The sequence below is a fragment of the Garra rufa genome, chromosome 19 (assembly GCF_049309525.1).
Source record: "Garra rufa chromosome 19, GarRuf1.0, whole genome shotgun sequence".
In the NCBI taxonomy this organism is placed as follows: Eukaryota; Metazoa; Chordata; class Actinopteri; order Cypriniformes; family Cyprinidae; genus Garra; species Garra rufa.
Genome location: NC_133379.1, coordinates 38,275,736 through 38,294,650, shown reverse-complemented (window position 1 = coordinate 38,294,650; position 18,915 = coordinate 38,275,736). Strand labels below are relative to the sequence as shown.

Sequence of the window (18,915 nt, the reverse complement as noted above, 5' to 3'; positions counted from 1 at the left end):
TTGTTAACTAGACGTCCCGCTTGTGACTTGAGACCAGCTCTTAAATAAAACATAAGCACACACACCTTCTCAAACAGCGCTTTGGCCTGCTCTCCTTCCTTCTTATCCAAAACGCCAGTCTCCGAACGGTCCACGATGCCCTGCTCGATCCTGGACTTGGTCCTCTGCAACATGGGAACGCTTGCTTCCACATCCTGGTCACTGACGCTGGAGGTTTTCTTATCCATCGAGCCGTTCATCTTCCCCGCCGGCTTCGGGTCACTCTCCTCCACCACGGTCTCAGAAAGCGCACGCGTCGTCCACGGCGAGTCGAAACACTTCAGCAGGATGGAGACGAAATGCTCCAGCTTGGAACTGGTCCGTGGAAACTTAAACCAGAAGTTACTGCATGCTAGAAAGATCAGCGTGTGCAGCAGCACCAGATACGGGAAGTACTTTGCGAACCAGTGCAGCTTGTTTTCGTAACATACGGCGTCCACGTAGTTGTACTGGTGTCTGTCGAGGTCGTACTGGATGCCCTTGGGTTCGGGGTTGAGCGGCACGCTGACGTTGAGCTGTTCGCAGGTCTCGTTGACCACCCATTTGCATGGCAGACAAATCATTTTGTCCTGCGTGACCTGCAGCGTGCCACCGAACACCGCGATCATCAGCATCACGATGGAGATGTAGTCTGTGAACACGTCCCACCATGGTTTCAGAATCCGATACGCCGGCTGTGTATCAGCAAAGTATCGCAATTCAGTGATGGGAATCATGACAGTTTACCTGAGAAACGGAGAGAACGAGAGTGAAAAATGACAAACTCAACCTTTTTTTTTTTTTTTACCAAAAAAGATAAAAATAAATTAAATATTTTGCAGGGTCATTTCTATTATCGTTTTCAACCTTTTGCAAATGGCAATTTCAATAAATACACTTAAAAAACAAATATTTATTTTATTGCATAGGCAGGGTCATTTCTATGCCTTTCACAAAAATGTTAACAATTACCAAATAATAAATAAAATAATAATATTAATAAAATGTTTAGCATTAAATAATTTCTAAGCCTTTATATAATTCTCAGTCTTTTGCAAAAGGTCATTTCTACCTAAAAATAAAATAAAATAAATAAACAAATAAATAAATATAGCATATGGGAGGGCCATTTCTATGCCTTTCACATACTTTTCAACAAAGGGTCAATCTAAAAATAAAATATAATGAAATAAAGTAACATATTTAGCATTAGGTAATATAATCATATAATTTAAATAGTCTAATTCACAATCTTGTGCAAAAGGTAATTTTTACCTAAAAATACAATAAAATTAAATTAAAATAAATAAATAAAATATTTTGCATAAGGTAATTTGTAAGTGTTCGTATGATTCTCAACCCTTTAACTTTAATTTATAAAATAAAATAAAACCAATGAATACACAAATAAAGAATAATATTTTAATAAGGTCTTTTCTAAGCCTTTCATATCATTTCTCAATCTCTTACAAAAAGTAATTTCTCAATTTAAAATAAAACAAATAAATGCATAAATAAATACAAATATTTTATTAAGGTCTTTTCTAAGCCTTTCATATCATTTTCAACCTTTTGCAAATAGTAACTTATATAATTAATTAATTAAAAAAAAGCATAGGCAGGGTCATTTCTATGCCTTTCACTACATTCTCAACATTTTGCAAAGGGTCTACCTAAAAATAAAATAAAATAAAATAAAAATTTTGCATTAAGTAATTGCTAAGCCTTTATATAATTGTCACTCTTTTAGAAAAGGTCATTTCTACCTAAAAATAAATAAATTAATAAATAAATAAAATAAGAATAAAATAAATAAGGTAATTTTAAGTGTTCGTATGATTCTCAACCTTTTGCAAAAGGTAATTTCTAAAATAAAACAAATAAATATATAAATAAATACAGATATTTTTTTATTAAGGTCTTTTCTAAGCATTTCATATCATTCTCAAACTTTTACAGAAGGTAGATTCTGCCTAAAAATAAAAAAAATAGATAAATAAATAATAAATTATATAATTATTTATCAATTTACAATAAATTAATTCAACTAATAAATACATTAAGCCTTTCATATCACTCTCAATGATTTGCAAAAGGTACTTTCTGCCTAAAAATAAAAAAGACAAATTCATAAATAATAAATTATATAAATTAATAATATAATAGAAATAAATACATTAAATAATGAATAAATTAATTTCTAAGCCTTTCATATAATTAACAATCTTTTGCAAACTGTAGTTTGTCTAAAAATAAAAAACATAATATAAATAATTCATAATAAAATACAAATAAATAAATACATTAATTAAGCCTTTCAGATCATTATCAAATAAAAGGTTGCAAAAGGTTAATTTTACCTTAAAATAAATAAATATACCTTTTGCAAAAGGTTATTTTACCAACAAACAAACAAGGTAATTTCATGTCCACAAGGTAATTTCTACCAGTAAATAAATTAAAAAAGAAAGACAATGAAACCATTTTTGCATTCTAACTGTGACATTATTTTCATGACTAAGCACATTTACCTTTTAACTTTAAGCATTCACTGTTAATTGTCCACGGAAAGACCAGCAATGTTAAAACAGACCAAACCTTTGACTTTGATTTCATGTTAAAAAATCTGCTGAAACAGTCCTAAACTGCACGAGAAAGCACATATTGTCTAATGAACTTTAACCCTGTTCTGTCTGCTGCTCCTTTCACTTCAAACACAGTGTTTCTCTTAATTGAGTCTCCTGTCTTTCTCTTACAGTAGCCATGAGTCAGAGCTTAGATCACGGACGCAGGAAGTGGCTGGTATGAGTCAGCAAAACATCCTCAGCTGTGCGTGTTTGCTGGAGTACAGTTACAGAGGACAAGAAAACACCATTAAAATCACACACGTCCTACAAAATCACAGCTGTGCCTAATTTTAGCAGTCATTTGCAAGGTGCATACATTGTACGTACACACGGGGTTGTGTAGTTAAATCCAGCAGAGCGATTGACTTCGTAAAGGCTGTTCATGCCTAGACGTTTGGGGACTGGTGTTTTGGGGCCACAACATCATTAGGGTTGCCAGATTGGAGCTCAGAATTAACAACAGCTGCCGTGTCTGCTATTAGCCAAACAAAAAGTGTGTCTCAAATCATAGCTTGCTGAAAACAGGATGTAATGAAATACTGTTTTGGATGGAAGCGTGCATCTGTTCACGCTTTGAAGATTAGTGCTCAAAAAGCAAAGCATAGAGTGTATGGGTTTGATTTCAAGAGAATTAAAAAGAAAATATGAAAGTTGAGTAAGTGTCTGCCAAATGTGTAAATGCACATGCATTTTCTGCTAATATTGCCCAATTCCGTCCTATTTGTTTTAAAGTTTGGCTTGTTGGTAAGATTTTTTTTCTTCTGCTCACCAAAGGCTGCATCTATTTTATCCAAAATACAGTAAAATTATAAAATATTATTACAATTTAAAATAACCACTTTCTATGTTAATATACTGTAAACTGTAATTTATTTCTGTGATCAAAACTGAATTTTCAGCATTATTACTCCAGTCTTCAGTGTCACATGATCCTTCAGAAATCATTTTAAAGTTAAGATTCATTGATGAATATAAAGTTTAAAAGAATAGCATTTATTTTCAATATATATATATATATATATATATATGTTTATAAACATCACATCATTTTCAACCGTTTGCAAATGGAAATTTCTATAAATAAATAAAGCATAGTCCGAGTCATTTGCCTTTTGCATCATTCTCAACATTTTGCAAAAATTAGCTTGCAAAAACAAATGAATAAATAAATGTATGCATGAATAAAAGCATGCATAGGCAAGGAGATTTATATGCCTTTCACATCATTCTCAACGCAAAGGGTTTTACCTAAAAATAAAATAAAATATTTAGCATTAAGTAATTTCTAAGCCTTCATATGATTCTCAATCTTTTGCAAAATGTAATTACTACCTAAAATTAAAATTAAATTAAAATTAAAATAAATAAAACAAAACAAAACATAGGCAAGGTCATTTCTATGCCTTTCACATCATTCTCAACGTTTTGCAAAGCATCTATCTAAAAATAAAATAAAATATTTAGCATTAAGTAATTTCTAATCCTTCATATGATTCTCAATCTTTTGCAAAATGTAATTTCTACCTAAAATAAAATAAAAATTAGCATGCAAAAATAAATAAATGAATACATGAATAAAAGCATAGGCAGGGAGATTTATATAGCTTTCACATCATTCTCAATGTTTTGCAAAGGGTCTACCTAAAAATAAAATAAAATAAAATATTTAGCATTAAGTAATTTCTAATCCTTCATATGATTCTCAATCTTTTGCAAAATGTAATTTCTACCTAAAATAAAATAAAAATTAGCATGCAAAAATAAATAAATGAATACATGAATAAAAGCATAGGCAGGGAGATTTATATAGCTTTCACATCATTCTCAATGTTTTGCAAAGGGTCTACCTAAAAATAAAATAAAATAAAATATTTAGCATTAAGTAATTTCTAAGCCTTCATAGGATTCTCAATCTTTTGTAAAATTTAAGTTCTACCTAAAATTAAAATAAAACAAAACATAGGCAGGGTCATTTATATGCCTTTTTACATAATTCTCAACATTTTCTATCTAAAAATAAATAAATAAACGATTGTCTTGGGGCCACAACATCATTAGGGTTGCCAGATTGGAGTTCAGAATTAACAACAGCTGCCGTGTCTGCTATTAGCCAAACAAAAAGTGTGTCTCAAATCATAGCTTGCTGAAAACAGGATGTAATGAAATACTGTTTTGGATGGAAGCGTGCATCTGTTCATGCTTTGAACATTAGTGCTCAAAAAGCAAAGCATGGTGCTAACAGCACCAAGTGCATGGGTTTGATTTCAAGAGAATTAAAAAGAAAATATAAACGTTGAGTATGTGTCTGCCAATTGTGCAAATGCACATGCATTTTCTGCTAATATTTCCCAATTCCTTCCTGTTTTCAAAAGTTTGACTTGTGGGTAAGATTTTTTTCCTTCTGCTCATCAACGCTGCATTTATTTGATCAAAAATACAGTAAAAATTCTGAAATATTATTACAATTTAAAATAACCGCTTTCTATGTAAATATATTGCTAACTGTAATTTATTCCTGTGACCAAAATGAATTTAACATCATTAGTGTCACATGATCTTTCAGAAATCACTGTAAACAGTTCCGCTGCTGCTTCATAAATATTTTTTACGATTCTTTGATGAATAGAAAGTTTAAAAGAACAGCATTTATTTGCAATATATATATTTTTGTAATTAATAAAGTCTTTACTGTCACTTTTGATCAATTTAATGCATTCTTGCTGAAAAACGGTAGTGTATAAACCTACAAAGAGTATAATAATGATTTAATATTTATTTAAAAGTAATAAAGAATTTGCAACGATGGTAATTTTAGCAACATTTTTACGTACTATGTGCTGCAAAGGGGATATTATTTTCATAACACCAATGAAAACCACTACTTTAGTTTACACGCATGTGACCTAGAACACAAACCCATGACTATATGGCTATGCAACCTTTCTGGATGATTGTGCATTAACAGAATGAAAGAATTCTCCAAAAACATGGCGAAGCACCATAAAAGAAGTCTTTGTGTGAGGAACAGACCAAAATGTAAGCTGTAACTTAATAGATTCCTTTAAATAATAGCAATTCTACAGTATACGAGAGGTTTGAATAGCCGACACAAGCTTTAGGAGACCAATAAAAAGGGGAGGTGGGATGGGAAAAGGAGAAAGAGCTTGCGAGTTTATTAGCTGGGGAAAAGGGCTAATAGAACACAAGTGAAGAGATAGAGAATGAAAGGGCGATATAATGAGGCATCCAAACAGATAATTCATCATTTCCTACCCTCAATCAATCATTCCTGCATTAAGAAGACCACAGAAACCAAACAAACGCTGGTGTGGATGAAGAGTCCGGAATCAGTGACTCAGTGTAGATTGAGAAGCGCTCCGGCTAACGTCTATACTTAGAGTGGGAAAGGCTGGGAATTTTCCATTTGGGATTCAGGAGCTGGAGTGAAAATGCAGAAATGGCCCCTGCAATTGTTTATTGAGAGACCTTGTAAAAATTCCACTTTGGGCTGAAATGACTCCAAGTTACTAGAGCACCTTCGTTTCAAAACATCCTCAACTGGAGTATAAGGCATGGTCAAAGAGTAGATGCTTTAAAAAGATTATACTGTTTTGCTAATTTACGTAAACTAGTTAGAAAAAAAGCCATCTGGCAGTATTAACTGAAATGCACATATAAATACCCATTTGTATCCGAAATAGCCCCTTTGCCTATGTGGGGCCCCTTTAAGGGGTTATAAACCAATTAAAATCTGGTTAGAGGTGTGCCTTTATTTTACTAAAAGCAAAAACCTCTCATGAGCTTAAGTCATTTCTAGACTAGAATATCACTTGAGGGTGAAAACATTTGACTTGGGCTAGTAACAGTGGAATTTCGTGTTATTTAGCAAGTATTTTTTTTATATTCTGAATTAATTTTTACATATTAAATTTTAATTTTAGTAATTTGTTACATGCTTTTTTATGTTTTATTATTGTAATATTTCTGTTGAAATGGATAAGCTTATAAGTTATAGGTTTCATTTTAACTTTTTTACAGTTTAGTCATTTTGTTACATGCTTTATTTATTTTTCATATTTGTTAAAATGTATTTTTTTTTTAGTTTAAACCAAGTTTTCTTTTTAGTTAAAACACGTTTTTGTCTTTTACAATGATTATTATTTCTTTAATATTTCTGTTTTGATGGATAAGATTGTAGGTTTAAACGTGTATGTGTGTGTGTGTGTGTGTGTGTGTGTGTGTGTATATAATTCTCCACATTTTACAGAGGGTCTACCTCAAAATAAAATAAAATCAAATAAAAAATAAAAATTAGCATGCAAAAATAAATAAATAAATGCATAAATAAAAGCAAGCATAGGAGATTTATATGCCTTTAACATCATTCTCAATGTTTTGCAAAGAGTCTACCTAAAAATCAAATCAAATTAAATATTTAGCATCAAGTAATTTCTATATGATTTTTAATCTTAGGCTTTTGCTAAATGTAATTTCTACCTAAAATAAAAATAAAATAAAACATAGGCAGGGTCATTTCTATGCCTTTCACAAAACTCAACTTTTCCTCTAATTGAAAAAGATTGGTGGTGAAACTTTCCACGCAAATAATTACTAAGAAACAAGTTCAAATTAAATTAAATGTACATTTTTAAAGTAAATAGTATTCTTTAATAGTATTGTCTTGTAAACACTCTAATGATGTTTATTTTATTTCATTACGTTTTATTTAAAAAATTTTAATGTATGGCTTTATTTAAAAAATTTTAATGTATGGCTTTATTTCAGCTTTATTTCAATCGTTTTTAAAATGTTTTGTTTTAGTTAACAATAACAACACTTGCAACCACATAGCCACCAAATATGCAAAAAAACAATTAAAAACCTTAGACACCCTATAGAAAATACCCACAACACCCTATTTACATTAACACCTCCTTATCTCTCCAACACACTCTCTATGCGGAATGTTCACACATTATTCACACAAAGATAAAAACATACTTCGAAACTGGCCATTCACACTAAAATTCCATAGATAAATAACCCACACTCACCATATAGCTGCTATAGTTCCAAACTAAATATATTCACTAAAGAATATAGTTTAACGTGAAAGATTAAAAACCTTCAGTGGTAATACAAACACACCTGAAACGTAAGAAAATAAATAACATGAAAAACAACTTAAAGGACTGTTATCCCAAATTGACAATTCTGTCCACATTTACTGACACTTTTGGCTTTCAAATGACCATATTATCATTTGTATTCCTCATCCATAATGAAAGCTGTCAAGCTCCTAAAACAGTAATAGTCTACACTTGTGCACAATATTTAAGGATTTTTATACCCATTTATATCCACCATAGCTCAAATCTCATCCATGTTATCTTTAAGACACATAGATCACTAAAGATAACGGTAGGTAAATGATGAAAGAATTTCCTGAATTTATGACTGGACTATTCCTTTGAAAAAAAAAAAAAAAAAATGTTCACTGAGATGTCTGAACGTGCTTCATGTCCACGGGTCTATGAGTCTATTAACAATTAACAAACACCAGCCACATCCAGATGTTCCATTATAGAAAGTTCTTTGCTATATAGGAACCAACATGTTCCATTATATAAAGCTCTTTGCTATATGTGGCCCTGGACCACAAAACCAGTCTTAAGTCGCTGGGGTATATTTGTAGCAATAGCCAAAAATACATTGTATGGGTCAAAATTATTGATTTTTCTTTTATGTCAAAAATCATTAGGAAATTAAATAAAGATTAGTGATGCTCCGATCGATCGGCAACCAATCATGATCGGCCGATATTGGGTAAAAATATCAAGCAAAGTAACAAGCAAAGAACATTTACAATATCAAAGGACATAGCCTAGTCTAGTGCGAGGTGCACTTTAATATAAATAAATCTCTTCCCCATGCGGCGCGTTAAGGCGACGTGGCCACTCTATGCGTGTGTTTATATCACGACAAATTTCTGAAGCATCCTAGAACCGACTCTCTGCACTGCATCGCTAAAGTTAGGCGCCTTTTTGACGGATAATATTAATAATCGTCTTGCTATCGTCAAACCCTGGTGAAAAAAACAGCATATGCTGCTTAGGTATGTTTTGGTGCTGGGATGCTGGTTTTAGCTGGTTTATGCTGGTCCTTTGCTGGTTCATGCTGGTTCTTTGGCTGGTTAATGCTGGTCCTTGACCAGCAACATGACCAGCATAAATCAGCAAAGGACCAGCATGTTTTTTTCAGCAGGGAAGGCATCAGCAACTTAACCCTAACTTGGTGGTTCTTCAAGATCTTGACTGTAGCCTATTTCTAGAGGGTTTTTTTTCTTCAATAGTTAATTTAGAGTTAGTTTCATTTCTACAAATGGTGCAAACTCTGCTAGATTATAGATCAAAGATTCCCATTCCCCTGCCATTCTGTGATCGGCAGTGATCGGCAATCGGCAGATCATGATCTTGGTGATCGGTAATCGGTGATCGGCCCCAAAAATGCTGATCGGAGCATCTCTAATAAAGATCATGTTCCATGAAGATTTTTTGTAAAATCCCTACTGTAAAACTATCAAAATGTAATTTTTGATTACTAGTAATATGCATTGCTAAGAACTTAATTTGGACAACTTTAAAGGTGATTTTCTCAGTATTTTGATTTTTTGCACCCTTAGATTTCAGATTTTCAAATAGATGTATCTCGGCCAAATATTGTCCTATCCTAACAAACCATACATCAATAGAAAGCTTATTTATTGAGCTTTCATATGATGGATATATCTTAGTTTTGTAAAATTTAACCTTATGACTGGTTTTGTGGTCCAGGGTCACATATAGGGACCAACATGTTCCATTATAGAAAGTTCTTTGCTATATAGGGACCAACATGTTCCATTATAGAAGGTTATTTGCTATATAGGGACCAACATGTTCCATTATAGAAAGTTCTTTGCTATATAGGGACCTACATGTTCCATTATAAAAGGTTCTCTGCTATATAGAGACCAACATGCTCCATTATAGAAGGTTCTCTGCTATATAGGAACCAACATGTTCCATTATAGAAGGTCCTCTGCTATAGGGACCAACATGTTCCATTTTAGGTTTGTGGTACACACAGACACAAACACTTCACATATGTACACAAACTGCCTTCTTCACAAAGCTGGAAGCACTTTAATAAACTTAAAGTATTTTAAAAGCATCTTCTAAACAAACAATTTCCTCATATCCTGCATACAGTAAACACAAGACGCCATGTGTGTGTGTGCATGTGTGTTGAGGATTAGCTTTGCTCCTTTAAGAGCGATTGGAGACGTGTTGTTTTAACACAAGGCCCACTGAGAGTGTTAGTCTCCGTCCGGCTCCTCGCACTGTCTGCTGATCCAGTCTAGACCAGCGCTGACCGTCCATGAGACGTCTGTTCCATCACAATAACCTTTAGCAACTCCACACACATTCCCCCCATTTACCGTGTATTTGCTTGAGATAAAAGCCTCTTTCTTTGAATGTAATTACACTTGACATTTTCCTCAGCGCTCTGGATTCCACACTAAACAAACCATTCCTCATCACAGCAATGAGGATAATACTTCATACAGCAAAAAGAGCTCAGTTCTTTCCCTTGTAATGTACGTTACAGTTATAAATACTTTCATAAAGTAAGCAGTATTGACTTCTCTCATAACCTCCAGAAAGCAACGTCATCGCACCGAAAAAAGCACATCAGCAGGAAAGCTGGAACAAGCTGAGAGAGAAACTGTATTCTCTGTGTATGTTCCTATTTCTTTGAATCTGAACATTGTGTTGTAATAACAGACTTATTTAAAAGTAGATTTATGTGCATTACTGTCTGTGCTCCCTTGAGTTGGCAGAATACCCTGTATAGTGAAACTACCAAATTGCTATATGGCAAAAAACCTGCTCTAATGGAACATCTTGATCGTTACATGGCAAAAACTCTTATTTAATGAACCAACTTAGTCATTATATGACAAAGAACATTCCATAAATTACACAGTGGAATGTTCTTTGTCATATAATGACCAAGATATTGCATTATAATAATGAAATGTGTTGATCATTTTGCAGGAAAAACCCTTCTATAACAAGCAATTGTTGATCACTGTATAGCAAAGAACTTTCTATAATGGAACATCTTAATCACTATATGGCAAAAACCCTTCTATAATGTAGCATAGTGATCACTATATAGCAAAGAGCCTTCTATAGTGGAACATCTTGATCACTATATAGCAAAGACCCTTCTATAATAGATCATATTTGACTTCTATATAGCAAAGAACATTATATAATGGACATCTTAATCACTATAAAGGAAAGCAATCTATTATGGAACATCTGGATAACTATATAGCAAAAAACATTCTATGATGGACGATCTTGATCACTATACGGCAAAAAACGTATAAAATGGAACATAGTAATCACTATATAGCAAAGAACATTCTATAATGGACCATCTTGATCACTATACGGCAAAAACTTCTAGAATGGAAAATATTGATCACTATTAGGGCTGGGCGATATGGCAAAAAATTATCACGATAATTTTTTTCATATCAGTCGATATCGATAATTATCACGATAAATGTCAAATCTTTATATCTATCCATTTTAAAGGCAGATTTTTACTCCTGAATGAAAGAAAAACTAGACAGTTAATTATTATTTATGGCTTATTGTCAGAACATGCCAAAAACTTTCCAAACAATGATCAATTGAGGAAGAATACAGATTAGAATATTACTAGTAAAATCAACATCAATAGAATACAATATTATTAATATTAATAGAATATATATAAAACGTTTTTATAAAAAATAAGAACTGTAATATGATACAACACAAGCTCTGACTGTAAATGCAAAGTGATTTTTAATTATATTTATCATTCAACAAAAATAAGAATAGACAAATCTTTTCAGCATGCCAATCCCTTTGTGCAGCTGATTTAACACATTTTGTATAAATAAAAAAATATAAATAAAAAAAATAATGGCTCAGGGCTCTACGCTTACTTTTCTTGCTAACCTAAAAAATTTAGGAGCACATTCTAAACAAATAATCAAAACTCTTTTAAAAAAAATTTGCCTTCCTATTACGATGTGAAATTTGAATCCTCAAAGTGATTTACAGGGGAATTTTGTTTTTTTACCTTTGTTTTTACCTTTTCATATGTTTAATGAGGCTCAGAGGTGACATGAGTGCAATCAAAATGATCATAAACTCATGTTGAGATTAATGTTTTAAATAAAACATTTTGAATACAGAAATATTAAAGATTAAAATAACTGAACAGATCTGCCAGCAGGTGGCGGTAAGACACTGATTTAATTACTGAATCATATCATTCATTCGATTCGTTCGAACGGATGGTTCATTTGGGAATAAAGCAAGTGACTCTTTATGAATGGGAAATTGAATAATTACACTAGATTCGTTTAAAAACGCACGTTTCATTCATAAACGAACCACCGCTGTGTTTGAATGGAGATGCGCAGCGGCTCAGTTGTGACTTGTTTCAGATTACTTTTGACGATGAAATAGAGCAAAACTGTAGGCAGACAATGTAAGTCACTTAATAATAACTTCTTGTTTATTTAACTGCTGTATCAGATCAATATCTCATTTACAAACTCCCTTAAAAATTATTATAAGCTGTCACTCATCTTAGTTCGCGATATCACAAAGCTCTATTATAAACAACGACGCTCTCTTTACTGCACAATCAGTCTCTTATATACACTCTCTCTACACTTTATTTATGAAAGGATTGGTGAGATATGTCTGTGATGCATTACTCAACGTTGCAAAAACACGTAGAAACCTTTGAAGCTCCGCTGAGAGCAAACACAAATATGCTGATCGGGACAGTCACACATGGTGCTCCTAAATATTTTTTTTTACAGTCGCACGTACTAATTTTTAGTCGCAAATGCGAGTGAAATGGTCGCACTGTAGAGCCCTGTGGCTGTAAACTAATTACTGCGTGTGGCATCCGGAAGTGCGGGCAGCAAAATGCTATATAGCAAAAAACCTTCTAAAATGGACCATCTTGATTTCTACATAGCAAAGAACCATCTATAATGTGTTATCTTGATCGCAAGAAAGCAAAGAACCTTCTATAATGAATCATCTTGACCTCTATATAGCAAAGAACCATCTATAATGGATCACCTTGATCGCAATACAGCAAAGAATCTTCTATAATGGATCATCTTGATCACTATATAGCAAAAACATTCTATATTGGATCATCTTGATCTCTATACAGCAAAGAACCATCTATAATGTGTTATCTTGATCGCAGTACAGCAAAGAACCTTCTGTAATGGAACATCTTGATCACTATATAGCAAATAACCTATAATAGAACAAGTTGATCCCTATATAGCAAATATCCATTTCTAATAGATCATATTGACTTCTATATAGCAAAAAACATTCTATAACAGGACATCTTGATTTCTATATAGCAAAGAACCTTCTATAGTGGAACATCTTGATCACTATATAGCAAAGAACATTCTATAATGGAACATCTTGATCACTATATAGCAAATAACCTATAATAGAACAAGTTGATCCCTATATAGCAAATATCCATTTATAATAGATCATATTGACTTCTATATAGCAAAAAACATTCTATAACAGGACATCTTGATTTCTATATAGCAAAGAACCTTCTATAGTGGAACATCTTGATCACTATATAGCAAAGAACATTCTATAATGGACCATCTTGATCACTATATAGCAAAGAACATTCTATAATGGATTGTGTTGTTCACAATATAGCAAAGAACCTTCTATAATGAAACATATTGATCACTATATAGCAAAGAACCTTCTATAGTGGAACATCTTGATCACTATATAGCAAAGAACATTCTATAATGGACCATCTTGATCACTATATAGCAAAGAACATTCTATAATGGATTGTGTTGTTCACAATATCAAAGAACCTTCTATAATGAAACATATTGATCACTATATAGCAAAGAACCTTCTATAGTGGAACATCTTGATCACTATATAGCAAAGAACCTTCTATAGTGGAACATCTTGATCACTATATAGCAAAGAACATTCTATAATGGACCATCTTGATCACTATATAGCAAAGAACATTCTATAATGGATTGTGTTGTTCACAATATAGCAAAGAACCTTCTATAATGAAACATATTGATCACTATATAGCAAAGAACCTTCTATAGTGGAACATCTTGATCACTATATAGCAAAGAACATTCTATAATGGACCATCTTGATCACTATATAGCAAAGAACATTCTATAATGGATTGTGTTGTTCACAATATAGCAAAGAACCTTCTATAATGAAACATATTGATAACTATATAGCAAAAAACCTTCTATAATGGAAATACTGATCACTATATAGCAAAAAACCTATAATGGATCATCTTGTTCTCTATATAATAAATAACCTTCTATAATGGATAATCTTGATCTCTATATAGCAAAGAATCTTCTATAATGGATAATCTTGATCTCTATATAGCAAAATACCTTCTATAATGGAAATACTGATCACTATATAGCAAAAAACCTTTAATGGATCATCTTGTTCTCTATATAATAAATAACCTTCTATAATGGATCATCTTGATCTCTATATAGCAAAGAACTATCTATAATGGATCATCTTGATCACTATATAATAAAGAGCCTTCTATAATGGATCATCTTGATCTCTATATAATAAAGAACCTTCTATAATGGATCATCTTGATTGCAATACAGCAAAGAACCTTCTATAATGGATCATCTTGATCACTATATAGCAATGAAACTTCTATAATAGAACTTATAAAAACTATATAGCAAAGAACCTCTTATAATGGACATTTTGATCACTAAATAGCAAAACATCTTCTACAATAGATCATCTTGGATCAGATCTAGAAAACTGAAGGGTGATAAAATAGTTTTGTTTTTGTGGAAAGCATTAGAGAGGTACAATAAAAACAATCACAATGATCCCCATGCTGGTTTGCTGTGTCTAAAATCTGTACAGCATATTATAGATGATCAATACTTTGAGCTCTACAACTAGGTTCTGATGCCATTCTGAAAAAAAGGACACATCATATTATCGACAACATCTCATGACTGTATCTGACCTGTTTTAACTTACTGGCACAGTTTTAAAGCGCGTAAAAGAACACACATGAAATTAACTCTTCTTCCGTACAACATTTTGTCCCGAGTCCCATGAAGTCCAGGTGCATCTCGCAAACGCACACAAAGGGTCTGTTGTTTAACTCGCTCTCTGTTTAGTTTCCCCAAGGGCATGCTGTCCCCATCTGCTGCTAACGGCTGGTATTAAAGACGGACGCAACCCAAACACACACGATCGTGCATCATCCCTAAAACCATCACACTCCTTCAAATCTGTCCTGTCAGCAAAAGAGCTGAGCAGCACTGAGATACAGAGAGACAAATTAGGTTTTAAAACACGTCAAATTGTCTTCACAGGCCCTTGAGAGAAATAGATTGGACAAAACGATCACAAAAAGCTGACTTGATGCGTGTCTGTTGAAATCCTATGGCTCCTCTATTTGGAAATGGTTTCATAATGACACTGAAATAAACACTGGCTATTTCTCACCACTAAATCAAACTAGCTAAATGGCAGCAAGACTGACTCTAACGTACACAGAAAGAGTTAAACCACTCAAAGCAATTAAACATGTGCATCTGAGTATCAAACACTTTTTAGCAGAGGAAAGTGAAATAAAAGCTTTGTTACATGTTATCATATACCACAGAGAACAATTTGCACATATCTCTCAGTTTGTACAAGCAAAACTCATGCATTTACAGTAATGGAAGTCTATGCACTGAGAACTTAGGAACCAGATCAATCTCATTTGTGAATGAATCATTTGTGGGTTTGAGAAATGGAACGAAGCAATTCACTGATCCGAATGAAAGAATGATTCAGCCACAAATCTACTTTTCCTACAAACACGCCAAGGAGAGCTAGGACAGATATCAAGATTTTTAGCAAACGAAGACTTAAACTGTACTGCTACTTACAAAAAGCACTGCAAATGTCTGACTTTTACATTTTTAAAAATATTTTTTTGTTTTGTACAAGTAATATTTTATATTTATATTTTATTTTATATTATATTTTAATTTAATTATTTTATATATATTTATATAATTGTGTTAATCTTTGATACTGACTTTATATATCATTATATATTGAGTTTTATATTTTACATATAATACAAATAAAAAATATATAAATAATTAATATATTGTATATTTTATATTATATATAAATTTAATACTGACTTTATATCATTACAAATTGAGTTTCATATAATTTGACAATACAAATTTAGATTTATATATATTTTTTTCATTTTATATAATTAATATTATAATTATTTTATAATATATATAATCTTGTTATTCTATATCTTTATATATTGAGTTTAATATAATTATACATTTAATACAATTTATATATTATTTATATTTCATATGCAGTCTATATTTTATTTTAAATGTTTGTTTTATGTACTTTGCATTTATTTTATATAAAATGCACAAAAGAAAAAAACAACAACTAATACTAGCTTCTCTGTTCTTGTTGTATTCTATTGATCTATTTTTAGGCCTCTAACACTAGCTTGCTTTTTTCTTTTTATTTATTATAGATTTTTTTTTAAACTCGATACATGTACTGTGTTCGGCTAAATGAGACTTGTCATAGCACTTGCATGTTATTGCTCTTTTGTTGTTTTTGATTGCTTCCATTGTCTTCTTTTGTAAGTCACTTTGGATAAAAGCGTCTGCTAAATGTCTAAATGTAAATGTAATGTAAAAGCAGAGTCATTGAGATCTAAAAAACTGGATCAATCCAATTTGTGAAGTAATCTTTTTCAGAACCAGTATAAACCAATTCACTCAAAAGAATGATTCATTCACAAATCAGACATCTCTAGCTAAAATCATAGTCTGTCTCTCACAAAAATCTACTATATGACTTCAGACGACTTGGAATACAGTGTGTAAGAACTACTTTTATTGATTTCTTCCATGCAATAAAGAAATTTGTGCACTCGTTCTGATGCATTTAGTGAGTTAATGGGGTCAGAGGGCTGTGTGGTGTCCCACAGACACACCGGCTTTGGGTTTTACACACCACACTGCAGCCATACAGTAAATTACGGGTGTGTCCCACTCAGATCAAGCATGCTTCCTGGAACACATGCTGCCTGCTCCAGCTAAACAAAGACAACTTCACACGTGTGGAGAAAAAACATCAGGCCCACACTTGTTCAAAACACACATATCTCTCGCCTCAGGGTCAAACTTTAACCCTCATCTAAAGAAAACATCTTGTTCTAAGACAGAACATACTAAATCATAATGAAAGCAAATAATGGAAAAGGCACAATAAGAACAGTCTGTGCTGTTTTTTTTGTTTTTGTTTTTTTGTTTGAAGTCATACGACAGCTTTGGGCGAAAAGCAGATCCAAATGAATGTGAAGTGTTCAGTTGCATAATAGTGGTATAATGTTTATACTTCTGAGGTTTAAACATAAAACCAACAGGTTACTAGCCCAGATTGTTAGCCACTAAGCCACAACACACCCAGCAGGGAGTGTCTCGAAATCACTTAATTTCTACATTAAGTAGAGAAAAACACTTGCATTTTTATTTCTGTACTATTTTTTTATATTTTAGGTGCTACAGACCCTCAAATACGAACCCGCTGGCAATTTATAATGTGAAAATTATTATTATAAATATGTGCAATATTTAGATTCCATTAAATTACTTTATTGCATTTTTCTACTCACTATAGAATTGTTCTGTTAGAGGTATTATTATTTATTTATTTGTTTTAGTCTTTTTGGTTTACATTTATTTATTAAGTTTTTTAATTATTTACTGTTTTACACTGTTTTTTATTTTCCAAAACTTTAACCCCTAGTGCTCCCTTGTGGGTCTCTGGGACCCTTGATCTAAGGGGCCCTATAATAAAAATACATGAGATGTTACATTATTCAGATTCAGAGCTACACACATACGTACACACACACACACACACACACACACACACACACACACACACACACACACACACACACACACACACACACACACACACACACACACACACACACACACACACAACCATACGCACATAGCACAATCATTTATTAATTCACAGCCTAACTCAAGACACACAAAGTTAAGAGGACACACACACACAGTCCTAGGCCTGCAGTCTAATGGGTTTCCGTGGGTGGAAAATAAAAACGTGTCTCTTTGGTCTCTTAAAAGCGTCTTGTGTTGTCGAACACACCTCAAACACTCTCAAAGCCCTGAGAAACAAACACACATCCGGCGCAACTCACCGGCCTCGTTATTGAGTGGATCTCTGGCTCCTGTGGCGCATAACTGATACATGTCTTTCCTCCGGTCCACGATCCACAGCAGCAGCTTCACACACTCCCGCAGCCCGAGGAAAGAGTTGAGGAACGCGGATAAACCACGCCCAGGAACTGGCGTCAGAAGAACCGCCCGTTACGCATATGTTTCGAATTCTACTACGGCGAAGGCTCGGCTAATTAATATGAATGACGTAACTTTACGTTGGAGCCGCAGACGCACCTGACTGGCTGAAAGACAACTGCGGAGTTACAGTTTTTTTTTTTGTTATATATCTTCAAAGATATCTTGTTAGTGTGTGATTTTCCATGATTAAAATTATATTTATTTTATGTTTTTAAACAATAAATGTTTTATTTTATACCATACATTATATAACAAAATATATATATTTTTAATAATTTATAATCTTTTTATAATCAATTTTTAAAATAGAACAATTTAATTTTATTTCTTCTTTAATGATCTGTTTAAAATGTACTATTCTCTCTTTTTGAGGCTGTGATCATGAATAATTAATTAGGTTACGTGACGGGCGCTGCGCAGCGTGGGTCACTTAATATTAATGAGCCAGGTGTTCGCCATAGTAGGATTTGTACTGCGGCTTGTTGACTAGAGCTGCGCTGATACAGCACCAACGGGCGTGACTGTGACGCAGAGTGGAGCGGACAGTGCAGACTATCCTTTTGTGATGAAGGTCGTTTACTGTAACTGAAGAAACTGTCGCAAGCCACAGGCACGGGGGAAGTCAAGAAGAGACAACTGTTGAACGGAAAGTTACAATGACAT

The 18,915-nt window shown here is 32.8% G+C and overlaps 1 protein-coding gene across 1 annotated transcript in view; it reads right to left on the bottom strand.

Moving 5' to 3' along the window:
* lrrc8aa (leucine rich repeat containing 8 VRAC subunit Aa) overlaps positions 1–18,225 on the bottom strand; it is a 19,212-nt gene extending 987 nt beyond the window's left edge. Inside the window, exons 1-2 of the mRNA XM_073824057.1 lie at positions 18,093–18,225; positions 66–765 (exon numbers count right to left, since the gene is read on the bottom strand). Coding sequence (XP_073680158.1) covers positions 66–755 — 690 coding nt within the window. The 5' untranslated portion in view covers positions 756–765; positions 18,093–18,225. The remainder of the gene's footprint in view (positions 1–65; positions 766–18,092) is intronic.
* Between the last annotated feature and the right edge of the window lie 690 nt (positions 18,226–18,915).